Raw genomic sequence first — 27748 nt, forward strand, 5'->3', positions numbered from 1 at the left:
TCATTGTCTCCTCATTCTCCTCTGTTCTACCAGGAAAAAGTGGAGTGGGTAGGGACGAACTCTTCCTTAAATAGCCCAGCATTGCCCCAGCACAGGCAGAGTTGGCCCAAGCCCAGGCTCTGGTCCCTTCCCAGTGGTTCAGAGATAGTAGGCAGATCCATGGAGGGGACCCACAGTACCTTATCTCTGCATTTAAGTGGAAGTTGCTCTCCAGGTATGGGAAGCAAATGGTGCAGATGTGCCTGGGCCATTTTTCGTCTACCTTCTGTGTCCTCCAGGGTTCTTCACCGCACTGGTTTAGTTTTTGAAAGGGAAGTCTGGGCCAGGGTACCAGGAGAATGACAGTGCATTGAAAAAGAAACCAAAATACCCTGGGGGAGAGTGTGCAGCATCTTAGCTGTGAGTGGATGGGGAGGACCAAGAGAGGAGGCCCTGGGGAGAAGCCCCATCAATGCTAGCATTGACTTCCAGGACAGATTAGCCACAGCTGGACGCTGACAAGGGTGCCAAATTGTTTCATTATGGAAGGGTTAGTTATCACATTAGCTGCTAATTTTATCTGTCAGCTCAGGAAATGTGCTCCTTCCACCAGCATGGCTGCAATAACTGGATTCTCAATTCTCCACTGGGGCCTCTTCCAGCATCATGGCGCTCTCTCTTCTGTTTGGTTTGTTTTTAAAAATTAAACGTAAGTCTACAAACTTTCTTGGAACTCTCAGACCATGATGGATTTTGTGGACCCGTATTGTGGTCTGCAGTGGGTCACTGTCAGCCTCAGAGAGTGTTTGGGGTCCAGTTCATGATCAACCCCAGAGGCGGTACCAGTCAGCCCCAGAGCTTCCCAGTATGTCTGGGTTCTACCTCAAGGTGAATGCAAGATGATTTTTTTTTTTTTTTTAAATTGCCTCCTCAAGAGGCTGGCCACTTGGAGGCCTGGCTTTTTAACATTTATTTATGGCCTACCAGTGACCCTTTATTTAAAAAAAATTTTTTAAATATATATTATCACTAATCTAATAATTTAAGAAAAATACCCTAGAGACTGAGTTTTGGCCTGGCTATGAGATATCCCTCATCATTAGAGTGAGTGCTCTTATTTTGTTGTTACTTCGTTTGTTTTTGGTTTTCCTGTTTGGTGGTTCTTGGCCAGCTCCATTCTGATTGTAGTAGAATGGGCTGAGGTCTGACACCCCTACTCCCCTCACGAACGCACACACAGTATACCTCTGAGTGGAGTGGAAGTGTATGGATGACTGGGTGAGGTTTTTTTACCTGTCTCTAGGTTAGTCAACTTCCTTAGAGTTCTGATCTGTAATTTTTTAAAATTTGAGAGTGAAGAAAATGTGTAGCAGACCTAGTTCTCAGACCCAGTGCCACAGAATAGAGAAGGGTTTGTATTGCTTACAGTGAGGCTGGTTAGTCTTTCAGGAGGAATGAGAGAGAACCAGTGCAGGCAGCTACGTACCAGACATCATCGTGCATTCACTCCACCCGTCTGGTTTATGGTGCCATTTGTTTTTATAGTCTTCAGGGTGACTTTTATTTTCATCATCTCTCATGAGCCAACCACAAGAGTGTTTCCTTTATGTGCCTTGGGGTTAATCCTTTTTTTGGTCAGACTTATATAGCATAGTGGTTTAGGGCATGGGCTGTCGAGCACCTGGCCTGCCTTTTAATCCTGGGTCTAATAGCTCTCTGGTTTGGGGCAGATTACTAGCCTCTCTCTACCCCAGTTTCCTTATCTAGAAAATGGGTTCTGCAATAGTGGCTGTGAAAAAATTTACATTTCTGTACATACAGCGTTTAGCACATAGTAAGTGCTCAATAATTGGTATTATTTTCAAGGAACAGAAACTCTTTCAAATGAGTGCAGGTGAAAAGAAGTCTATTGAAAAGACACCCAAGTGTCCAGCCCTAGAGACGATGGCTTTGTCTTTCTCAGGCTACCTGGTCTCCCGCTTCCAGCACCAGTGTCTTCCCCAGCTGCATTCTCATGGCTTGAGCTGACCCCAGTGCTGGGTCCAGCCCCAACTCTACATGAACTTCCAATTCAAGTGCTCATGATAACCTGACTTACTAATTTAGTCATCCCCAAACCTGGGCACATATTAGCATCTCCTGGGGAGCTTAGGAAACAAACCAATTTCTGCCTTTGACTACCCCCACTCCCACTGATTCTAATTCAGCATGTCATGAGTCCGTTCTAGAAATCTGTATTTCGGAAAGCTCCCCAGGTGATTCTACTGATCTTAGTCTCTAAGCACCTCAATTCCAAATTCCTGGGAAAGGTGTCTAAGCCTTGATCCTGTTAGTTTTGAGGGTGAGGATGGAGACCTGTGGTGCTTGGGGACTGAGGGTGAGGATGTGATGGCGGTCACATCCATGGCAACTCTCTATGACTTACTTGGAAAGAGGAGCTGTAGCATATGGTTAGTGAAGGACCTTGTCCTTTTCCTTAAAATGGTAGAATATATTGCTTGAAGGAAGCCTGTCCTGTGTGTTTTGAGGGAACACAAAGTGAGCCACCTCGCCAAGTAGTGATCTAGTTCTTTTGTCACCCTCTGTGGAAATCTTCAGTTTGGGTTTTCATTCCCTGTCACATACAGTTCAACGGGGGCAGCATTTTTATTTATTATTTATGAGCGGTGTCAAGCAAGTGCTAGCAGCAAGTAAAAGGGTCGTGTTGAGGCCCATTGGGCACACAGCTGGGCAGTGAGGTCTCCTATCATTCTGAGGGTGGGTTTTTGTCATGAGAACTTCATTACCTCTCATGTGTTCTTGGAGGTCTCAAGACGAGGTAGAAAATAGTGACTGGAGCCTGGGTTGGACTGAGAGAGAAATAGATTCCTTTTCTAACTCTGCCGTCACTTGATGCTTAGTTTTTCACCATCACTGATGATTAATTCAATGGTGTCTGTCTAACAGAACACTAATACTTATTGAGCACTTACCTGTACCCAGGCACTGTTCTAGTGCTATGCCTGTTAATTGATTTAATCCTCATCGCCATGTGACGTGGTAGGAGCTATTATTTTTCCCTTCTTACAAACGAGGAACCTGTGGGCAGACAAGATGGTGACTTGCCCAGGATCATACCCAGACAGGCTCCAGAGCCCATGCTCTCTGCTGTTTAATGGCTACAGCTCTTGAGTCACAGGTGCTTATAACAGAAACAAGAGGCATGAGTTTACTATGAGTTGAAATTGATCCTCCCTTTTATTGTATCTTTTCAGGAAACGAAAGAGGAGAAGTCTTCCTATAACTGTCCCCTGTGTGAAAAGATTTGCACTACACAGCATCAGTTAACTATGCACATTCGTCAGGTTTGCTGCTGCTTTTATATTTTTGTTTTAAATCATTCTTTATTAAGAGAGGGCAAGGTGATTTGATCTTAATGAATGAATTGTGGCTGTGGGTTTTTTGTTTTTGTGTTTTTGGTGAGGAATATTGTCCCTCAGCTAACATCCTTGCCAGTCTTCCTCCATTTTGTATGTAGGACGCTGCCACAGCATGGCTTGATGAGCAGTGTGTAGGTCTGTGTCTGGGGTCTGAACCCACGAACCCTGGGCTACTGAAGCAGAGCGTGTGAACTTGACCACTATACCACCAGGCCAGCCCCCTGTCTCTAGTCCCCTGTGGCCCTGTTTAATTTAGATTTAATATTGTAATAATTTTGACAGGTGGTTATGAAATAATTTTTGCGTGTCCATGTTATTGTGACAAAGTCCCAGGTCAACACAGCATACCTTTACAGAATTTAGCAAACATCTGGTTAACTGACCACATATAACTGAAGACTTTTCTTCATACGTAACTTTTCAGTATGAACCAAATCTCCTTATAGTACAGTGAGATTGTATAGACCCCTTTTCTTTATATTGCTATAAACTTGGTCATGCAACAGGGAATTTACCTGATTTGGGATCTCTTTTGGCTTTCCTCCTGTATTATGAGATTTATCCTTCTCCCTCACCTGCTATGGCTGATTCATGACAAAGTATTGATGAACCTAGAACAAAGAAGGATTGACAATATTAAAATCATAACATGGTCCTGAGTAATAGTAACATCATTTAGTAACTTGGGTGTGGATAGAATGTTCCTCCTTAACACATTTCAGAGGCCAGAACTCTAAACTATGCAGGTTTCAGTTCTCTTTCTCTGACAGCAGAACTGAGTCATCAGACTTGAAGAATGGATGTTGACTTAATGTGAGGACCATATTTCACATGTTTGCTTCATAGTTGAGAGTCTTTCTGCTCATGTTAATAAATGTGGTCAGTGGATCTATATGTGTCTCCAGGAAAGACCTGCAAAGACTCCACCTCTCTCTGAGCCTTGCACGAGAGGTATATTTCAAAACTGGAACATGGGAATGGAAAAAGATCGTACAAAATATTTATTTGCCTGTGTTCCTGATAGATTTTGACATTCAAGAAGATATCACATGAAACAGAAAAAAATAGCTGACAAGCTTTACTGGTTTTTTTTTTTTTTTTTTGTAAAGCTCTGAATTCACATTTCAGAATAGCTGAGTTTTGACCCATATTCTTAAGTGACCACTCTGATAATTGCTTTCTGCAGCATAACACAGACACTGGAGGGGCAGACCATTCGTGCAGCATCTGCGGGAAGTCGCTGAGCTCGGCCAGCTCCCTGGACCGCCACATGCTGGTGCACTCTGGCGAGAGGCCTTACAAGTGTACTGTGTGTGGCCAGTCTTTTACCACCAATGGGAACATGCACAGGTGGGTAAGGACAGCCTTTGCCTAGTGGCAGGCATCTGGAGGTCAAGAAAGTAAAGGGGCCTCTGAGTCATCAGGGGACTTGCCTAAAGGCATAAAGAGTTCTCAAGTCCTGTTCACTGTATGGAAAAGCCAGAGATGGTTTTGTTTGCCTGTGCATACTATCTTCAGTGTATTAGAGATGTCTGTGGAAAACAGAAGTACCTGTGCTAGGTCTTTGGCCCTTTGGGGATCACTGGATGAAACACAGAATCCTTCCTCCTCTAGCAATTGGACTTTCTTTGGGGGCTGGAGGTGGGCAGCTTACTAGATACAGAGGAACCCTCAACGAATGGCCTTGTCTTTTAAAAACTATTTGCATATGCCTACCAGATTCCCCACAGGTCTTTTCCTTATGGAAAAATTTCTGGGGTCTTTGAATAAATAGTTAAGTGGGCTGGTCCTGGAGCTTCAGGATAAGATAGGATAAAATAAAGAAAAAGAAAATCTAATTCATGTCAGAAATTTACTTCCTGAGGCTCAGAAGTAGGAGAGAGCTCAAAGGTAGGCATATTAAAATTTCATGAGACAAACCCATGGAAAATATACTTTCTAGAATGATTACATATGTTTTAAGGGATTAGAACAGAAAGACTTTTTTTAAATGCTTATTTTTTTTTTTTTTTACACAAACATTTTAGGAACGTTGGAACTCTGGGAAAACATTTTAAAGGGAATAAAAGTTTCACCTCAGAAAATAAGGCTATTTTTATTTCTCCATATTTTCTTTCAGGCATTAGTAATGCTGCTTTCTTTTTAAAAGTTGAGTAACTTTTTTTTTTTTTACACATTTATTTCAAAAGAAAACTTGCTGTAGTTATCGTGAAATCAATATTTTATTGTATGTAAATACTAAAATGGCGGTCCAGTTTATTCCACCTAAAATCATTTTAGAACCACCGATGGTGTACATTCTTGGAACACACTGATATAGTGCTAAATGTCTGGATTTTAGATTTAAAATGAGAATTTTAATAGTATCTACTTCATTGGACTAGGACGAGGATTAGAAGATAATGAGTTTACACAGAGTTCCTGGCACATGGTAAGCACTCAGGAAGTGTTATCTGTTGTTATTTGCATTTCTAAGTAATGCTGCAGTCATTTGACGACTGTGGATTTCTTAGTCTGAACTCCAAGAAGTAAGGTATAGCATGACTTTATGAAAGGTATCAATATTTTAGAGAATTTTTACGGAGTGTTTTACTTTTCCTTTTTTCCACATAAATTTCACTCCTCTTCGCCCCTCATCTCCTCCTAGGAGTGTTTTTGGATACAAAGAAGGACGTGAATACTGTCACCTTTTTTTAATGTGATGTTTTACATGTTAGCTTTTTACCACCATATCAGCGTGTTAGTATCATTTTGTCTTCTGTTTGCCATTTTGTTTTGTTTTACCTGCTCCATCAACCCCAACTCCCTGCAAAAAAAAAAAAAAAAAATCCTTTGTCCCTTACATATTTGCTCTCTCGAAATCTGGTCCTAGAGGTATTGCCTGTTCCCTTCTTGGGCGGTTTCCCTGCTTTCTCCTACCGAGCCCCCCGGTGATAGGGTGTATTGGTTTGAAGAACCCGCCTCGTGGTTGCTTTGGCTCTGACCACATATTGATTATGATCCTCCATGAGACATCTCTGGTCTTAGGCCCAATCACCCCTGATTTGGAAAATTTCCTTTTTGAGACAATATCTGTGATTGACTATGACACGTTAGACACACCTATAAAAGGTCTAGTTACCGCTTTCTACAGTGACGTCTCTGACGATGCATTTTACACAGTCATAGCTAAAGCTGTGGTGCACTGTGCATCAGGCATTAGACTAAGAACTTTCCATTTATTTTTTTTTTTATCTCTATGAGATATAATTCATATGCCATACATTTCACCCATTTCAAAGGTATGTTTCAGTGGGTTTTAGTGTCTTCACAGAGTTATACAACCATCACTACAGTCAATTTTAGGGTGTTTTTATCACCATACTTATTAGCAGTCACTTCCCAGAACTTCTCACCCTCTAGCCTAGGAAAACACAATCTAATTTCTGTCTCTGGATTTGCCTATTCTGGACGTTTCATATAACTGGAATCATGTAATATGTGGTCTTTCATGACTGGCTTCTTTCACTTAGCATAATGTTTTCAAGATTCATCCATGTTGTAGAGTGTATCAGTGCTTCCTTCTTTTTTGTTGTCAAATAATAGTCCATTGTATGAATATACCACATTTTATTTATGTCTTCATCAGTTGAAAACATTTGAGTTGTTTTCACTTTTTGCCTATTATGAATAACACTGCTGTGAACATTCTTGTACAACTTTTTGTGTAGATAGAAGTTTTCATTTCTCTTGGATATGTACTTAGGAGTGGAATTTTGGGGTCACGTGGTAAGTCCATGGTTAGCGTTTGAGGAACTGCCACACTGTTTTCCAAAGCGGCTGCACCACTTACATTCCCACCAGCAGTGTGTAAGGGTTCCAGTTTTTCTACATCCTTGTCAACGCTTGTTACTGTCTTTTTCATTACAGCCATTCTAGCAGGTATGAAGTGGAATTTCATGAGTTTCATAATTTTAATTCTTACATTTAAGCCTGTAATCCATTTTGAGTTAATATTTGTGTATAGTGTAAGGAAGGGAGTCTAAGTTCAGTCTTTTGCACTGTTTGTTGAAAAGACTTTTCTTTCCCCATTGAATTGTCTGGCCATACTTGTCAAAATTCAGTTGACCATAAATGTAAGGATTTATTTCTGTGCTTTTAGTTCTGTTCCATTGATATATATATATATCTATCTATCCTAAGACGTAACACTGTATTGATTACTGTAGCTTTTTCCTAAGTTTTGAAATCAGGGATTGTGGATCCTCCAATTTAGGTCTTTTTCAAGATTGCTTTGGCTATTATTCTGGATTGCCTGTATTTCCATATGAATTTTAGGATCAACTGGGATAATTATAGGAATTGTAAAATGTACATCCATTTAGGGGTATTGTCATCTTAACAATATTAAATCTTTGAACATGAGATATTTTCTGTTTATTTAGGTCTGAATGGATTTCTTTGAACTATGTTTTATAGTTTTCAGAGTGCAAGTTTTATATTTATTTTGTTAAATATTCCTAAGTGTTTTATGCTTTTTGGTGGTATTGTAAATGCAATTGTTTTCTAATTTCATTTTTGACTGTTCATTGCTGGTGTATAAAAATATAAATCAAATGTTATATTGATCTTGTTTCTGCAACCTTGCTGACTTTGTTTATTCATCCTAATAGTTATTTTAGTGGATACCTTAGGATAATCTATATGTAAGATCATGTCATCTGCAAATAGAGATAATTTTACTTCTTCCTTTGAAACCAATCTGGATGCCTTTTTTTTTTTTTTTTCTTGCTTGCTAGCCCTGGCTAGACCCTCTAAAATGATGTTAAATAGAAGTGAAGAGAATGGACACCCTTGTCTTATTTCTGATCTTAGGGGGGAAGCATTCAGTCTTTCCCCATGAAATATGATGTTAGTGGTGGGTTTTTCATAAATGCCCTTTATCATTTTGGGGAAGTTCCCTTATATTCCTAGTTTGCTGAGTGTTTTTATCATGAAAGAGTGTTAGATTTTGTCAGAAGCTTTTTCTGCATCTATTGAGATGGTCAGGTTGCTTCTGTCCTTTATTCTATTCTGGTTGGGATATTAAACTAACCTTATTCCTAGGCTAAATCCCCCTTGGTCACAGTGTATAATCATTTTCATATGTTGATGGATTTGGTTTGCTAGTACTTTGTTAAAGATTTTTGCCTGTATTCATAAGAAATGTTGGTCTCTAGTTTTCTTTTCTTGTGATGTCTTTGTCTGATTTTAGTATTAGGGTAGTACTAGCCTCATAGAAAGAGTTGGGAAACATTCTCTCCTCCTCTGGTTTTTGCAAGAGTTTGTGAAGAGTTGGTAGTAATTATTCTTTAAATATTTGGTAGAATTCACCAATGAAGCCATCTAGGCTTTTCTTATTGAGAAGTTTCTTAACTACTAACTCAGTCTTTTTGCTGTTCAGATTTTCTATGTCTTCTTGAGTCATTTTCACTAGTTTGTGTCTTTTCTAGGAATTTGGCCATTTTATCTAAGTTATCTAATTGTTTGGCATACTCTTGTTCATTGTATCCCTTATAATCCTTTTTTATGCTGTGAAGTCAGTAGTGATGTCCCCTCTTTCATTCCTGATTTTAGTAATTTGAGTCCTCTTTCTTTTTCTTTGTCAATCTCGCTAAACGTTTGTTAATTTTATCGGTCTTTTCAAAGAACCAACTTTTGGTTTTCTTGATTTTCCTCTATTACTTTTCTGTTTTTTATTTCATTAATTTTCCACTCTAAACATTATTTCCCTCTGTCTGCTTGCTTTAGCTTTAGTTTACTCTTCTTTTTTCAGTGTTTTAAGGTGTGGGAGATTATGTTATTGATTTGAGAATTTCCTTTTTAATACAGGCATTAACAGCTATAAATTTCCCTTTAATCATTGCTTTAGTTGGCATCCCATAAGTTTTTGTATGTTGTGTTTCCTTTTTCATTCATCTCAAAGTATGTTCTAATTTTTCTTGTAATTTCTTCTTTGACCTCTTGGTTATTTTAGGAGTATGTTGTTCAATTTCCACATATTTGTGACTTCCCAAATTTCTATTATTTCTAATTTCATTCCATTGTAGTAGGAAAACATACTTTGTATGATTTCGGTCCTTTTAAATTTATTGAGGCTTGTTTTATGGTCTAGCATATATATGGTCTGTCTTGGAGAATATTCCACGTCCATTTGTGAAGAATATGTACTCTGCTCTTGTTGGATGCAGTGCTCTCTAGATGTGCTATTAGGTTTCACTGGTTTATACGTTGTTCAGGTCTTTTATTTCCTCATTGATCTCCATTTGTTTTTATGTGTTCTACCTGTAAGGTTTGTAGAATTATCATCCCATCTTGCAGACGAGGAAACTTGCTTAGGATCAAAGTCACAGATAGTGCTCAGATTTGAACATGAGCTGTCGGGCTTCTGAGGCCATGCTTTTAACTATTATGTAAGAAATAATTGATGAAGCTTTTGTGTCATTTTTTGCATGTTAGCAAAAAAGTTCTCTTTCACTCTTTCCCCTCCGCTCAAAACAGTTCCATGTTTGTTCTAGAACATTGTGATATAGAACACTATTTCAGCCATCCTACTAGTGTAGTACACTGTGTTTGATGAGCCTGGAATGACTTTTTTCTGAATTTTATTACGGTATATTCTTTGAGTATATGTGGATAGACTTACAAGTGATTTTGAATTTTTTATAGCACAGCCCTTGATATTACCCTAAGATACATTGCTTATTTATGAACAGTGTATATTGACATTGTTTGTAAATTATTGTTTATAAATATTTTTTAAAAGCCGGTCTTAGAGATGTTTCTGTTAATTTTAGGTTTTGTACTGATTCTAATTATTATAACTCATCTTGATTTGGAGGAGAGGACTAATTGTTGGGGGATGAATTCTAGCCCTAATTCTGCAGAACTTTGCAGCAACCTCTTGATTTTTCTATGCTTTAATGAAATGACATAGTAATACCTCATTTATAACTTGTGCTCAAACGCAGTAATGTTTATGAAAGCATTCTGAAGGCTTACAGTGTACTGTGGAATATCGCGGGTGGGAGGTGTTTCTGAGTTTATAGTTTTATAGCTGAAGGCACCCTTGTGATAGTCTGTGAGAAGTGGGCCACTCCTCAGCAGGTTATTGACCTCTCTGTGTCTCAGTTACTTCATCTGCAAAAGGCAGTGATATCTGTACCTTCATCATGGGAATTCATGAATTAATGCATGCAAAGCACTTGGGATAATATTTGCTAAATAAATAGTACTTATAAATAAATGGTCACTAATATTGTTGTATGTGGCACTGAAGGAAAATATACTGATTTAAACATTCATATAATGCCAGAAAATAAATTGAGGGGTTGGTTTTTTGTTTGTTTGTTTTTTGCATTTTGCTATACTAAATCTGTAATTTAAATTCCAAAAATTTATTAGAATATTTGAGTTTATCATGCCACATTTATTTTGTCTTCTCTGCAGAAAATGGCAAATAATGGGTTAAAAGAACATTTAGTTTTGGGTAATCAGTCAGTCATTACCACCTTCATTTGTTGGTGAAACTGTACTTTTGAAAAAAAAAAACTATAAAAATGTGAAAACACTTAGAAAAATGTGCCAGAGAGAGTGGAATTAGATTTATTTGTCCCGGTGGATTCTCCTGGTGGATCTCTTCCAGAATCTGAGACTCAACTGGTGAGCTGTGATCTTTCCTAAGCACATACCTGTGTTACATTAATCAGGGGCCAGAGCAGCCCTGGGATGTGTATGCATGAATTAAAAAGAATAATGAAAACCCAAGTTCTATTAGCTGCACCCTCGCTTAGAAGGAAGTCAGTCAACTGTGAGTTTGGTGCTTGAGACTGAAGTTCTTCTTCTCATTTCCCTTCTGCTGCTTCTGTTCCCAAGGTGTATGGCACCGGCTAGGATCCAGTAGAGCCAGGAGCTCACTGGTGGCGGCTCTGGAGCCCATGCTGAGCTGAATGATTAGAGACCCTTGGCCTGTGTGCCCTGGGCACCCACCCCTACGTGTCCCCATTCTGTCTTGTTTACAACCTACTCTAGGCTCCTCTTTTCTTTGCCAGTTTCGTGTGACATGGACCTATGCTCTGATTTTCAGTCTCTCCCCTGAGGGGCACAGATACAGTAGGACCCCTGCTGAGACATGATTCCCTGTGTTGTGGATTTCTAGATCCATTTCTCTGATTCCACAAGGCTGGTTTGGAACACAGTGTCTTTTAGGAACACATAGTTCAGCTTCCTTTGCCCTCCTACTCACCCCCCTGTCCCGAAGGTCGTCTGCACAGGCACGCATGATGCGTATCTCTGTGTGTGAGCACATTCTTCCTGATAAGCCTTGCCTTCCTGGTGTTTACTGTTGAGCAGCGTGTGGTAGGAGGCAGATCTGGGTCCCACCCCAGATTTTTGTTGCTGCAGCACTCAGAGGACCTCATTATAGTCTCTCAACATGGACCCCAAGAACTATGTCCTTTTCAATTTCAGTTTACTCGTAAGTGATACTGGGGTATTCTTTGTAACACCCACTTGATAAAGCAATTCACTGTTTCCTTTGGCTACTAATCATTTTATGAGGATGTGTTTGTTACCTGTGTTTATAAGGCTAGTCACACCTTGTGTAGTTTCCTTTATCTTAGTTTTATGAGAGGACCCTCAGCACACAATCAACTCAGTAGATTGCTATATTAGTAAAAGAAAATAAACTTCAGAGACTTAGGTAGCATATTAAGTTACGTGTAATCACGTTGACAGGTGTGTTATAGCTCCGATAATGCCCATAACTTCTTATAATTTAATTCTAGTAAATAAACTTAAATGATATTTTGAAAGTAATTGTGTATTTGGTAAATAGGGTGACTAGTGATGCACATTTCAGCTCATTTTGGAAAAGGCCTGGGGGAGAGACCTTCTCAATTTATTACCCTATCTGGTGCAGTTTTTCTAGTTGCCACTTCCCTGTCTGCGGATTGTCATGTTTTTGAGGTTTGAAAATCCTTTATCCCAAACCTTTCTAACCACAGCTTCATTCCTGGGCAAAATAATAGGCTGCTATCAAGTGCAAAACATGCATCACGGAAACATCACCGTGGCTCCAGGTTGTAACTTCCCAGAACTCTTTATCAGCTGCTCCCACGTTGAAAATTTGGAGTGAGCAGTGCTTGTCTTCCAAAACAAGCTTGGGAAACTGAGCCAGAGCACGCCCTCTGGGAAAGCTCAATGTAGGAAAAAGGGCATTGAGCTTTGCAGTTGTAAAACTTTGCAAAAAGTGCTGGACTGCAAAGCTGTGAAGAAGTGATGATACTTGAAAGAGAAGATTGAAATGAACTCATTGGGAAGAAATCCTATTTCTGAAATGGGTATTTTCCTTTGCAGATCGTGATTGCCTTGGAAAAATAGGAAATTAATTTTCACTTTATTCTTCATTTTATAAACTATAGACTTTTAAGCTATAAAGAGAGTTGTGGAGTATAGTCATGTGTCACTTAACAACGGGGATGCGTTCTGAGAAATGTACCATTAGGTGATTTTGTTGTGCGAACATCATGGAGTCTACTTACACAAACCTAGATGGTATAGCCTACTACACACCTAGGCTATATGGTACTAATCTTATGGGACCACTGTTGTGTATGTGGTTCATTGTTGACCAAAATGTCATTATGCAGCACATGACTATATGCATTATGTTAAGGACATGCTGAAGACTCTGGCGGGAGCAAGCTTTCCTGACTAACTTCTCCATTCGTTCTCCAGAGAGCAGGGATGTGTTCTCATTTCAGCTGTGTCATTAGAAGAGTGAAGATGAGGAAGGGAAATCCCTGGAACATCATCTAGTTGTTTCGCCACAGGCTTTCTTTCCTACTGCAATGAGCATGACTGTTTCTGTTGCTAAGTACAGGAGACATAGACCCTGAGGATGCCACTGGATAATGGACAGTCTTCAGGAACAGGGGCTTATGTGTTCCTATTATGCTGGAAGAAACCCTTCACTGCACAGAAATTTGACCTACTCCATGATAAATGAGACCATGAAGGCTCCGAATTTAGCACACTACTCTCAAATGCTTAGGCGGAGCCAGCTTTGGTGCACATGACTAAACTTGGGTGTTTGAACAGGTGGCCAGCATTAAAGGACACAAGGAGCAGAGGTAGGAAGTAGAGGTTAGTCACTTCTTTACCCTTGGAGCCTAACAAGAGGAAGGGCCCTGTGAACTTCTGTCATGGTGATAACGAGTTTCTGAGGACCATCTGTAACTAGTTTTGGTACTTGCTACTTCTCAAGGGTGGAGGTGGGCACTCAGAGCCTCAGCTAGTCCCATCTTGAAATGAGTCTTAGTTACCAGGTGCCTGCTTCCGTGACATATTCCTTGGAGGGAAGGAAGGTATCAGATCAGTTTGCATGGGAAGAAGTTATTTATAGGATAAAAATCTGTAGGACACGTTGCCCAAGACTGTATGGGTGTTTTGTTTCCTTTGAAAATTTTCTGTAAAAAAGAAGGAAAAAATGATTATACAATAACATTTCTTTTATCTACAACTAAGTATCTTTCCCTTAGTGGGGATAACAGATCAGAAGAAAATGTTTTCCTGGGATGCTCAGAGATCTTAACACATTCAGCTCCACTTAGAAGATGAAAAATGTTCATGCAGCTCTCTACAAAGATTGTTGAGTGGTTTGTGTAAATGAGATTTTAGTGATATATACACTGTCAGCATCAGTATAAGCTGTGCTGGACATATGATCCTTACACATGGGGGGTGTTGAGTGAATATTTGGTAGTTTCATGATGATAGTACTTGCGTATCAAGCAGTTGCCAGATATTTAGTACTCTGTGTACTGAAATAGTCAGACATACTTCAGGTCTAGTTTAGAAATGTCTTCCTTAACTAGTGTTGAAACTTTTTTCTTTTTAACCAGAAAAAAAAAATCATTTAAGTATAGTACCAGTTAATATGCTTTGTACTCTCTTGAGAGTTCACATCATTAAGATGCCCAGAATTTTCCCCTTGAGAGTGAACATTTACAAATCTGTTTATCACAGCAAAATGTCTGTTACTCGTTCCCTCAATAGCATTATTAAGCTTTCACCAAATGAGTTTACTGTTTAATTATATTTCAATGTTCTTAGCATTTCTTTACATCTCATTGGCTAGAACTGAAACCTGTATGCTTTTATTTTAACTTCAGTAGTGGTTTCCATAAAGGCAGCCTCTCTGTGTGGCTTCTAAGAACTCTTCCTTCCTCTCTGGCTAGGGCTGATAAAGGATGCTCCACAGAATGGCGAAGGGAGCCTCTCTTTCATCGTCTGTAATGGGGCTGACATTTTGCTCACAGAATTTGTTATGAGAATTAAACGCTATAAAAATACCCAAGCCTCTGGCTCACATGAGATGTTCAACAAATTGTGGTTCCCTTCCTTTCTTTTCTCCCTTAAGAAATTTAACCCACCAGTCCCTTCTACATGCTGGTAAGCATGTGTATTTACAAAACCAAGAAAACAGATTCTGCGACTTTCAACCACAAAGGTACCATAAGCTTCGTTCTAAGAACCGGACAGTCTGAGCACTGTTTTGTAGAGAATCTGTGTGCCATATACCTAAATTTCCTTTTCCAAGTTGAACACTTCTTTTGCGGGGATTGCTTGTTCTGTAGTGTTTTTATATTTTTCGTGTGGATTTCCATTCGCACTATTAGATGAGAGTCTGTGGTCCTTTTCAGAACTCTTACTTTATGTTTTAGAAATCTGCAAATGATAGAAAGCTGTTCTCTGAGACAACAGGTTAGAGTGATTTGTTACAGCATTTTATTCTTCAAGTAAGATAAAAAAGCATAAGAAAATAGCAAAGCTGAAAGTTGACCCATTTTGATGGCTAGTCTCTTGTATAGCCTGTTTTGTGTTTGCTAGACTGACATTCTGGAAAACTTTCTCCCTTCTCCTTAGTGTTGTTTTTTTTCTTTTCTAATACCCCATAGCAACCAGCATGGCTTATTTTGTTTTTTTGCAAGGATATTTAAAAAATATACTTGTGGCTGGTGCTCACTTCTTATTCTGCATTTTTCTCTGAAGGACCAGTTTGAGTTCAGTTATGCCAAAAAGAGCTCACTCATAGAACTACCCCAGTGTGAGGATGTGTTCAACACCAGTCCAGCCTTCTTTGTCCTGTCACTGTTTCTCAAGTTTCTAATCTGCTCCAGAATTAAATAGTTTATTATCATTTGGCCGACTGGATGCCGATGTTTATAACTTAAGTTTTCTTCTGTTTGGGCAGAGGTCATGTTTGTCTATTAGTTTGTTTTTGGAATTAAGCAGATGCAAAAGAAATGTTCTCTTGAGTGCAGGCAGTAGAGTGTTTTTGACATATATTGTTGAGATATTTTGAAAGCTCAGTTGAACCAGGTAAAACTGGTGAATAGCATCAAAATCTGGAGCATCCCTGCTTGCCCACACTTGAACAACCTGGTAATTGTGAGAGCAAGAAATTAGGTCACAGAAGGTAAGGTATGTGCTTGCTAGGGGTGAGATGACGAGTGGAGGGCTGGCCTCTGCTAGGAGTACGACACGCCCCCTTCTCTTCTCTCCCTACTCCACATATCTAATGTCTTGAGAACTTTGAACAGGTCCTTAGGGTATGTCCCGTTTAGTTTTATAATATGAAAGTAGCAATATGAAGAGGAAGGGGAGGAGGAGAGCGGGCCTGATGGCCAGTATTAGATCACAAACGTAAACCTGCCGGGTGCTGGCTGCAGTTCCTGCGCAGCACGTCCTGCTTTATACCTTGCGTTTTTCCGCCTTTGTCTAAATATTCAACCTGTCCAACCTGTTTGGGCTGAACAAGCTGGTGCTAGCAAACATCGAAACGTGCCCACTCACTGTCAGTGTTTTTCAGATTTGTGAAGGAAGGTGATTAGCAGCAAAATCTGCCCCCCTTCCCTCCCACTAAAAAGTGAACAAGCAGCACAGAAATCGTAGCACACGTATTTATCACACTGGCTCCTCACTCGCCTCCCCTTGGGCATGTGTGTGTGTGCTGGTGGGCCTTTCTCCTCTGCTTCTTCCAGGGCTCTGGGTTGGTAGCTTGTTGGCCTTCAGTGGGGAGAGATTTTATATTTCCTTAAACCAGAGATTCAGTTTCATAATGGGTTCCTGGGTATGTGGTGTCAGCACTTAATTCTTATTCCTCATGCTTATATAACCCAGCTTGCTCAAGAGGACTGTTCCAGTTTAACAGGTGGGAAAACTGAGATCTGCGATGTTAGGGGGTTCAGCTAAGAATGTAAGCAAGTCTTGGACCCTTCTTCTTGGGCTCCCTCTCTCCCTGGGTTGCTGTAGATGGGGCAGCGTGGTACTCTCTCTTGCAGCGCATCGTTTGATTATTTGTTTCACCTCTGCCCAGCAAGGATGAGCGGTGACTAAACTGCAGTCACAGACAAGGGCCTCTGTGGCCTAGTTGGTTTTCAGGTGATGTTTCTCTTGGGACTCATTTTCGTTTTTTCTCTCCCAAATCAGAGGTGACCTGATCTTGGTACCCCCTTCCCTCTCAGCTGTTTTTCACTGGCCCCTAAGTAATGTAATATGGTGACTCTCCTTTTCACAGTGCTCCTGCCCGCACCCTCCGTTTCCCGCTTTGGCTTGCGGCAGGCCATCTCAAACAGCCCGGCCTAAGCAGTTCTTGTTCCTCTTTTGGAAGAGCCTGAGGAGCAGCAAACAGTGACTTGGCACTACCTTATTGTGGAGATAGTCATCTCTTCCTCCTCTGCAAGAAGAAAAAGGATGTGAATAACTGGGTTCTGCCATCTCTGAGAAAGCTAAAGCCAGCTCCCCTCAGGGCTGAAGTGAAAAAGGGTCTGGTGACTTGAGCATTTCCATTCTACCTTGAAGCTTAGGTTTTGGGGATTGGCAGTGTAAAGGCATTCTCTGAGGAGCAGGGGTTTGGTGGGGCGATTGCTTCCCTGAGAGGTAATGGCTTTGGGCTGGTGAGGCCACTTGGGGAGTGTCAACTTCAGATGGGCTTCATCACCTACAGATACAGGAGTCACTCCTGGGATAGGGCCAGCATTGGGATGTGGGGTTGGGACCCCGGGTGTATGGGAATGTTGAAGAAATGGAAGGAGTTTAGCCCAGGGAAGGGAAAGAGTCCATTACAAGATGGCGGCTGCCCTGAGTATCTAAGGGACTGGCAGAGGGGAAGTGGTAACTTTCTCCTTATTGTGTCTCTGGATTAACACAGGGACTGTCCAAGCAGGCCAATTTCAGTTCTCCATGAATTAGAGAATTCTCTCTGGGTGAGAGAGAGGTCAGCTCATCCAACCTCTGAGGTTTTTTTGTTTGTTTTTTAAGAATCTGTGATTTTATGGAAATATGTAGTATGTATTCTGTGCATATTATAAACATGTATCGAGGGAGCCAAATAACGTGTGGAGAGTATTATAACAAATGAAAAATTACTTTAGCAAAATAAGGGCAGGCCGAGGGGGAAAACTTACAAGAAGGTTTCGGGTGTATTGATTCAGAGGCATAGTGGTTAGGAACAGGGTCTAGAATAAAGATTTTTAAAGGTTGATATTTATTGACGTGGGCCGACTGCCAAGCTCCCCTATGCTGTGTTTGAAAGTTAAGAGAGGAGGAAGGAGCTTTAGAATGAACAGTGAAGGGCCCTCTATTCTCTAAGTAGACAGTCAATAACTAGAGAATGTTGGACCTTGAGTGTGTTCTGAGGTCAGCAGCTTCCAGTCTCACATGAAGTAGGGGACAAGAATGCAGTAGCCAAAAGGTTGTCTTTTTCCTACCTGAAGGATGGCTGGGAGATTGGAGACATTGAGGGAAAAATAATCTTCAGGCATCATAGTCCCAGCTCTGTCCCTCAGTGAGGAAGTATTTGTACCAAGGTCTTACATGAGACCAAGATGGAGATGGAACTGCTTTCTCCAACACTGCAAAGGAACCCAGAGACAGGAGACAATGGGACAAGAGAGCGAAAATTGGCGTCCAGCTAGAACTGTGCACCTGAGTCAGGGTTGGAAAGCAGCTCAGGGCTGAGGAGCTGTGGAGGTAGATAGTGTAAAGGCAATTGATAATGAGTAATATGAAACTGAACCCCTGGTACATCCTACTCTGGGTTAAAATTTCTTAACTTCTTATATAGTTTCAATTTATCTTTACACTGACACCACCAGAACACTAGGCTACAGTCAACAAGATGAGAGAAATTATCTACTCTTGGGATACATTTTCCTAATTCTGCAGAGGAAGAGGAGCTTGTGGAGAAAAAATGGTGTGTGGGATGTGGTCTTTAAAGACATCTTGCTCATCTTTTGCCCCTGAGCAGAGGCAGTAGGAGTAAATGTCTATATTAGGACTGAGGTGCAAAATTCTCTTTGTCGTACTCTCCGCTGGTCACATGGCCCATGTCAGAGGACATGGAATCTCACTGGCCCATGGTGGGGTGGGTGCAGTATCCGAACATTTTACCACGAGCATCTCGAGAGCCCTGGGAGCAGCCTGTTAGAGGCATTCCCACAGCCAGCCTGCAGACAGTGGGAAACGCCTCTCTGAGGTTTGTACCTCACGCTAGGCTGACTTCTAGACTTTTCTGAGAGTTCTGTCTCTACAGTCAGAGAGGCTGCTTACACCACTGTCAAACCTTCCTCCACACCCCGACACAGCTGGCGTGACCTGCCTTCTGGATAAGCATGACTGAACCTGAACAACAGCCGAATTACTAGAAGGTGCCTTTGAGCTCACAGGTGGAGCCACACTGGGAATCGCTTGGTTGATGCCTTGCCAGCCTCTCCCCAACCCCTCATCCACCTCTGTCTTCACTCCCCATCCCCTGATTAACTGGCACAGGACTCAATTAATGTTACAAGCATCACTCAGAGCTCTTCACCCTTAAACCCCCCACCCCCCCACACACATACAAAATCTGTTATGGAAACGTACACAAATCTTTCTGGAAACTTAATATTCTTTGGCCCCAAATGTAAGGTATAGAACAGTGGTGGTTCTTAATCTCATTCATTCCCTCTTTGCTTATCACAAGGCTTTGTTGGAAAAGCAAAGCTAAGCACCCATACAGATGGGTATGGGTCTATAATCAGGCTGTGAAAACCTGTTGGAACCTGTTGACCTCAGTTTGCAGGGCCCCCAAGTGGTGCTGAGTGCTATTTCTGTATGGTTTGTGTCCTGTGTACTGAATGAGTGACCTTCCTTATAATGCCATTCATTCAGAGGATCAAATAATTTAGCTCCTAGACTAATAAAACCTATGAGGAAGTTAAGATGGAAAAGTTAACAAATACTGGAAGCATCTAGATCTTGCCTGAGCTTTGACCTTCACAGGTAAATTAGATGAGAGTACTTGAAGCATGTTTGAGACCTGCCACGAAGATACCTTCTACTAGGTGATCCTGTAAACTTGTTGAGAGTTTTCCAAAGGATTTTACGCCCCCAAAAATTTTGAGAATGTTAAATTTCCCAGCTTTTTTTGTTAATGTATTTATTGGTAAACTTGTGCAGGGACTGCTGGTATATTGTAAGGTGAGCCTGAGAGAGGTTTAATGCTTATGTCCAACAAATGTCAACATCCTAGTCAGATAGTTAAACAAACCTGTGAACAGTATGAAGGGTTGAAGAATTTCACACTTGAGCAGGCATGAATATCACCTGGAAGGCTTGTGGAAACCCAGGGTTCTGGGGGTGGGGCTGAGAATTTGCATTTGTAACAGGCTCCCAGGTGATGCTACTGCTTCTTGTTGGAGGATTACAGTTGGAAAACCAGTGCTCTGGGAAATTGTTAGTATTATCCCCATTTTACATATGTGGAAACTGAAGCTGTGGAGTCTTCCGTGGTTACTAGATAATAGAACCAGAATGTATAGCCTAAAATGTCTCAGTGCTCTGAGACCACCCTAAGTCTTCATTGCCATCACATGGTCTCTCTATCTACTGCACTATCTTCCCACCCTAATTTGCTTTTTGTCTACCTGAATTCCTGCTGGCTTCTCAGAGCAAGCCAGTACTTGAATGGTTAAGAGTTTACCTCCATCTCCAAATCTGTTGACTTCGATACCTAAGAAAGGTCAGCAGAAAGTTCCTGTATTTGGAGCTGGGAACAAGGAGATTCAGGGAAGAAGGGAGAGACGTGCTGTAGGAGTTGGTCTGTCTCCTATGAGTTACTAGATTGGCCTTCAGCTCTTGTACAAGGTGTATTTGTTTCACCTTTGATATGTGCAGTATTCTGACAGCCCACTCTAGCTAAAATGGATCTTTTCACATTTTAGAAAATAAATTATTACATTTACAGGAGGAAAACTTTGAGTTGAAAATCAGCACCCATTCTAAGATTCAAAGTAGGCTCCTGTCAGTGCTAAAAAGTACTCAGGTTTAGATTTTTTTCCTAGTTTAAAAAACATTTGCAGTATTTTTGTTCATTACTGTAAAAGCCCCCCTGGGCGTTATAAATGGGAGAAAACTTCACCTGACTCCTGAAAGAGTTCTGCTTAGACCCCAGTGTGGCAGGATTTCTTCTGTTGAAGTGGTATGCCTCCAAAGGAAAATTCTAGAATTTTATGCCAAAAGCAGAAGCTTACTTTGACTTTACATTGATTTCTCTCTACTATGAATGTAGGTGTAGTTTTGAATGTATGAACACAGATTAATTCCAATAAGTGAAGAAAATAGCGTGTATCCTTAGTGTTCATCTTCAAGGTGTTTTTCATTAAAGTCCCTTCAGTACAGCACTGTTTACTATACAATCTCATGTCAAGTTTGCTCACATTAAATCCTAGTAAGGTAAATTATAAGATGTCTTAGAAACTGAGGACACGGGGCCGGCCTGGTGGTGCAGCGGTTAAGTTTGCACGTTCCGCTTCTTGGCGGTGCAGGGTTCGCCAGTTCGGATCCTGGGTGCAGACATGGCACCACTTGACACGCCACGCTGTGGTAGGCGTCCTACACATAAAGTAGAGGGAGATGGGCACGGATGTTAGCTCAGGGCCAGGCTTCCTCGGCAAAAAAGAGGAGGACTGGCAGTAGTTAGCTCAGGGCTAATCTTCCTCAAAAAAAAAGAAACAGGACATACATTGTAGTGATACTGCAAGTGTAACAGATTCTCTGCATATGCTTCATTCATCCATCCATTTAGCCATTTGTCAGATATTTAATGACCACGTACTATGTACCAGGGAATGGTACAGAGAATAAGAGAGACAATGTTCTTGCTATAATGGACCTTAATTTTCAATTGAGACTGAGGAGACAGTCAAACAAGTCAATACATGATATTTTTCAGTTACTGGTATGTGCTGTGAAGAAAGTAAAACTGGGTAGTAGGCTTGAGAGCATCTCCATGAGTTGGGTGAGACGCTTGGTGTGAGACCTGAATGTCAGGAGCCAGCCCTAGAAGGTCTGGGGTGGGGCAGCTGAGGGAGAAGGAGCAGCAAGTGCGCTGGCCACGGGGCTGGACTAGTTGGGTGAGTTTGAGGAACCCAGAGGGAGCTAGCATGTCTGAAAAGGCCTTGGGATCAGGGTAGGGGGCCAACAAATGAGGTCCAAGAAGTAGGCAGAGGCTAGATTTAATTCTAAGAACAGACCGTCAGAGGCATTTAATCAAGGGAGTGGTATGATTTGATCCATATTTTAGAAGCTCACTGTGGCTGCTGTGTAGAGAATGGATACTAGAAAGAAGGACAAGAGAGAAAGCAGGGTGACCAGTTCAAAATATCAAGACCAGTCGGTTGAAAATCCTGAAATTGTCAGTATTTTTGCAGTGTATCTGTCTGTGAATTATACTCATACATCAGTCCTTGTGTGTAGATCTTTGCACATTCGTCCAATTATTCTTTAAGACAAATTTCTAGAAGCAGAATTACTGGGATAAAGGGCATACATATTTAAAATTCTGATTGCTGATACTCAGCCGCTTTGCAGACAGGTTGTTACCAATTTTCACTCCCATTGACAGTGAGTGAGAGAACCAGTTTTCTGAACCACACCAGCACTGCACATTTCTCATCCTTGCCAACCTGGAAAGTGAAAAGATGTTAACTGCTCAAGTGCAGAATAGAAGAGACAGGCTTGACAGCAGTTTGAACAAAGAAATCATGGCAATCTTAGCAGGAACTGAGGGTGTGACATTGCTGTCAAACACGCACAAGGGAACCCTAGCTCTGTTTACATAGCCCCTGGGGGTAGTCATCCCAGTCCTGTGCCCAGTGCGCTCAGGCCATATCCACATTGGTGGTCACTTCTGATCCAACGTTTCATGGATATTCACAAGCCGGAGAGTATTCCAAGATTAGCAGCGACCAGTATAATTCAACCCACTTGAAAGCAGAGCTTGAGGGGGTTGGCTGAAGGAGTGCTGGAGTTGTTCAGTTCGAGAACAGAAACTTTGGAGAAATGCAGTAGTTGTCTTGAACTATTTGAAGAGCTGCCACATAGAAGAGAATGTAGACTGATTCTGTGTTGCCCACGAGGACAGACAGACATTTAAAGAAAGGATGGAATTTTTGACTCAACCTGGAGAAGATGGTTTTAACAATTAGCGCTGTTGAAAATGGAGAGGTCCTTATTGCTGGAAGTATTCAAGCAGAACTCAGTGATGATCTCTCCAGCGTGCTGTGGAGAGGGACTTTCTGTGCTGAGTGGGAGGCTGGATAGCATCTCGGCTCCCTTTCAGTTCTGAGGCTTGTGGTAATTTATCGACTCTTAGGGTACATGGAAATTAGATAAATTTAGCCCTTGAAATAAAACCTGAGAGAAAAACAGACCCAGGCCTTCTAAAGAGGGGAGAGAGAATTGTCTCCTCCCACCAGCCCTCCTCTCTGTTTTGGCTGTGCTCTTCAGGAGGAGGCCATTGCTGGCTCATCATGGTGACTTGCCCCACTTCCTGTGAGTGTTTAGGAGGAAATGGACAGCTAATGTCACCACTCCTGCTGTCAGAGGCCAGGGAAGAAGAGAAGGGGTCGGAGTAGGGAGAATCTTTAACTACAGATCACATCCGTCTTCAGAAGTGGCTGGAGCTCCCAGATCTTTGCAGCTCAGCTATTGACTGAATTGAGTCCTTAAATGAGGCTGCAGCAGTTGGTCACCATGTAGCTGAAAAGACGGATTGGGAACTCCCCGTGTCTTAGCCAACAACCAGAGATTTAACCCTAGAATGGAGCATTGCTTGAGCTTTGAACCTGGGGCTTCAGCTGGGCTTCGTTGGAGAAGTGGAGTGGGGTGATGTGTTCGGCAGCCTCGTACTTGCCACCAAGCCCTTGAGACTGTTTTGATCTGGTCTCCGCTCCCCACGTCTAGCAATGATGCAGTTCACGGGCAGGCCCAGCTTTTCAGAATAAGACAGGCAATACTGCAGGTGGGAATGTTCTGTGCCTGACCGTGGGCCCTTTGTTCTCCTGTTGAAATTTAGTTAGAGTTTGGTACCAGCTGCTAGACCTTGGGCCACAGTCACTCGGAGAGGAAGTGTTTGGGTTCAGGTGAGAGCCCTAAGATTCCAGCCTTCAATCCAGAACACAGATCCAAAGGCTTGGCCTCTGGAGGCAGTTTGGGGAAAAATTGTGAACTCTGGAGTTGGCTCACCTGGGTCTGTCCCAGCTGTGAGGCCCTGGGCATGTCGGCCTCTCTACACGTCAGTGGCCTCATCTGCAAAATGGAGATAGTGATCTGTGTAAAGTTGCCACCAGATCCTCACTGAGTGCTCACTCTAGTCCCTCCTCTTCCTCTGCACTGTGAAAACAGCTTCTGTCAGGAATCCCAAGAACTAGATAATAAAGCATCGTTTTGTAAATGTTATTATCATGTGATAGAGAAGATGCAGCTTGCAGTAAGCTAGTGAACTGCTCCCAGTTGCCAGTCTCTGACTTCCAGCATTCTCACGGGTTATCGTAGCCTCACGTTCATCTGCATAATTCATCTATCGGCTGTAGAAAAGGGTATTCATGTTTCAAATTAATTTTGAGCAATTTATTGAAAGCCAGCCTTTCTTTTTTCCCTCCAAACCCTGATATTAAATCCCAATCACCTTAGAATAGACGGGGCACTTACAACAAGGCTGTTTATTTCCATTAACTTTTCCAAGGTTTTAGGTGACCAAAGACTGGTGATAAAGCATCCTTACCTAATCTAAGCAGGGAATTATGTGGAGGTGGGCATGATAGTTGTCTGTGATTTTTTTCCGTTTTCTCCCACTAGATCTTTCTGCTCCACCACACTGATTCCCCCTAAGAGAACAGAGGTTTGGCCTGAGCCTCCTTGCCTGAGGTCCATTTCCTCAAAGGTTAGGCCACATCTAACCCGCTGGTGGGTGGTTGGGGTGGTGCTCTTTGCGTAGGGAGACAGTATGACCAGAAGTTAATGTCTGCAGAGTCAGAACAAGTCCAGCATCTTACTTTCACTCACTCATAGAAGAGAAGACTTGCAGGTATCCTGGGGCAGGGGTCATGTGTGGGAAAGGCATCTTAGCCATCTCATTGAATCATTGGCCTGAGAGCCTGAATGGTTGCTGCTCCTGGTTCACAAGCTTCTCAGCCTTTGCATCCTTACCCTGTCTCTAAAGAAGTCACAGCACGAAGTGAGCTGAGCTGAGCTTCTTTCTAGAAGTGCGGTAGGATAGTTTATGAAAACTTTGCTGTCTTTTCCCATTCCTAAGAACTTCTCCAGTAAGATAATCCTATAACAGAATTATTTATAAAAAGCTGTGACTACATTCCTACATCTGGCATAGTTTAACCCCAGTCAAGGATGATGGTGGTGATGATGATTGTCATTGAGGAAAACTAAACCTTTTATGTCACAAAGTAAGGAAATTACAAAAAGACTGACTGTCTTTTTGTAATGTCATTCTTTCTTTCCCTGTAGATCTAGGGACCTTGTTCTTAGGATGTTTCTTTTAGAACTTGGTAACATAAGTCACTTAAATCAGGTCACCCATAAAACTCTCTTTTGGGAACATAAACATACTATATGTAATACTTTCTTATATGTGTGTTCCTCGTCTGTAGACATTAGGGTTGCAACATGTAACTTACTCATTCCGTTGTCCCAGCTACTCTCATGATCTATAAATCCAAGTAATACCATGAACAAAATGGAATGGCTTTCAGATCTTAAGCACTCCAGACATTTGCTCTGTCAGCATTTCTCAAGTTTGACCCCCAACATGCAAAAGAGAGAGAATACGTAGTAGTGGTAGATGGGAGGGCGTTGGGTTCTGGGGGCAAATACAGAGTGATTACTTGGTTTGTGAACTAGCAGTATCTGGGAGTTCTTTAGTCCATAGAATTATGTGTCCTTAAAATAGTACATTTTGTCCAAATAAGGTGAACAGGTCATCACATGGTTTGTTTTCATCTCATTAGCACCAGTGAAGTTCATGAATGTCTTCCAACAGACAGCAACATTTTTGGATAGCACTTGCAAGAGCTTTAAGAAGAGTTCAAGGAGATTATACGGTTTTAGAAAGAGAGATGTCACTGTATAAATTATACCCCGTATCTCTTAACTAAAGAAAATTTAAGTACCAACCCCTAAATAAAATATAAGAAATGTAGAAGAAATAAACCAACTCAGTTTTTTGCTAAATCACATTTTGTGTGTGTATGTTCTTTCTAGGCATATGAAGATTCATGAGAAAGACCCTAACAGTGCGACGGCTGCAGCCCCTCCATCCCCACTGAAGCGCAGGCGGCTGTCCTCCAAAAGGAAACTGAGTCACGATGCCGACTCGGAGAAAGAAGACCCAGCACCTGCTAAAAAGGTCCTCTCTGCTCCCAGCGCAGATGTGTCTACCCACGGGACTCTTGGCAGAAATAGCTCTAGTCTTTATTTTCGCGGTTCGGGGACTTGGCAGACATCCATCCTAAGCTTTTCTCCTGTGTTTTCCCACCCTGTTTTGTAAGGTGTCTGCAGAAAAGAGTACCTGTGTGTGCCTCCTCTGTGGAGCCCCCTCGCTGAGCCCACTGATGGCATGAAGAGCTTTCTCATTGTTCCCCTGCTTGTTTCTCCAGCTAGAATGGAGGCTTCCTAAGTGTTGAAGAGTCTCTTGTCCTTACTCTTTCATTCTCAGTGCCTGTCCATTACCTGCTGCTCCATAAATATCTGTTGAATGGATGGGTAGATGGATGGATGGATGGTATCATTCAGTGAGTATTTTTTTCTGTGAATGAAAGAGTGGTCATTAGCATCCTTAATATGTAGGAGGGAGAATCCTTTTATATAGTCTCTGGATTTAGTGTTGGCTTCTTTTCTGAAGCAAACCCATGTGGGAGGCCCCTTTCACAATCTCACTTTTTTCTTTGCCCTCAGATGGTGGAAGATGGGCAATCGGGTGACTTGGAGAAGAAGGCTGATGAAGTGTTTCACTGCCCAGTATGTTTCAAGGAGTTTGTTTGCAAGTATGGACTGGAGACCCACATGGAGACTCACTCAGATAACCCACTAAGGTAGGAGAAAGGGCGGAATATACCTCTACCCTGGAAAGCTCTTTTCATTCCTCTTTCTCCTGGCATCTGACATAATCCTATTTCCCTTACTCCAAACTGGGCTGAAATGATTTAACTTGGGTGTGATGACGTTAATAAGGCAGTTAAGAATGGTGTGTGTTGTAGAGAAGAAGTTAGGCTGAGAAGTGTCAGAGAGAAGGTGGCTGTAGCCACAGGATGTGCTCACTGTGTTTCACTCTGCTTCCTTCGCTCCTGGCGAGGCCCCTGGAGCAATCACCATGAGCCCCCCATGCACAGGGAGTCTCCTATCACAAGGGGTCTTTGGGCAGCAGATGCATTTTCTTCACAGAAGGTGTTGCAACCCAAATGATGGTTAGCTGTGCTCCAGTGTGTGGTCAGCACAGGAAGGGCCTATCTGGTGTGCGTGACTGGATTATGCTGGTAGCACAGAAACATAAGAAAGCCTTTTGAGGGGCTGGCATAGTGGTGTACTGGTTAGGTTTGCGTGCTCCGCTTCGGTGGCCCAGGGTTCACAAGTTCAGATCCCAGGCGTGGACCTAGCACCACTTGTCAAGCCACACTGTGGCAGCATCCCACATAAAATATGGGAGGATTGGCAACAGATGTTAGCTCAGGGCCAGTCTTCCTCACAAAAAGAAAAAAAAAAGGCAAGACAAATTTCTACTTCGTGCAAGACCCTTGACCTATAGTGAAGCCAGTCACAGTAAAACCAGGGATAGGTGATTGTTCTGCTGGTCCAGGTTCAATTTTAGGTCTTTGCTGGCTCCAGTTTTTCTGATCCTCAGCCTTCTCAGGCAGAAAACGTGGATAGTAATCTGACTTTTCAGCAGAATTCAGGGTTGGGGCTTGGGAGGGCTCAGCTTTCTTTCTTTACCTTCT

General features: G+C 41.9%; 1 protein-coding gene across 20 annotated transcripts in view; it reads left to right on the forward strand.

Moving 5' to 3' along the window:
• The window catches only part of RREB1 (ras responsive element binding protein 1), a 173124-nt gene that overhangs the window by 109475 nt on the left and 35901 nt on the right, over positions 1 to 27748 (forward strand). For 17 of the 20 annotated variants that reach the window (XR_011529567.1, XM_070583987.1, XM_070583997.1 and 14 more), the window contains 4 exons: positions 3234 to 3323; positions 4585 to 4748; positions 26019 to 26163; positions 26712 to 26848. Coding sequence is in view for 19 of the 20 variants with exons in the window: in XM_070583987.1 (XP_070440088.1) it covers positions 3234 to 3323; positions 4585 to 4748; positions 26019 to 26163; positions 26712 to 26848 (536 nt within the window). In the remaining variant the exon portion in view is untranslated. Of the gene's footprint in view, positions 1 to 3233; positions 3324 to 4584; positions 4749 to 11752; positions 11893 to 24577; positions 24685 to 26018; positions 26164 to 26711; positions 26849 to 27748 lie in introns of those variants that run through there. The other 3 variants (XM_070584001.1, XM_070584003.1, XM_070584002.1) reach the window with 3 other exon arrangements.

This window comes from Equus przewalskii, chromosome 19 (assembly GCF_037783145.1).
Source record: "Equus przewalskii isolate Varuska chromosome 19, EquPr2, whole genome shotgun sequence".
Taxonomy (NCBI): Eukaryota; Metazoa; Chordata; class Mammalia; order Perissodactyla; family Equidae; genus Equus; species Equus przewalskii.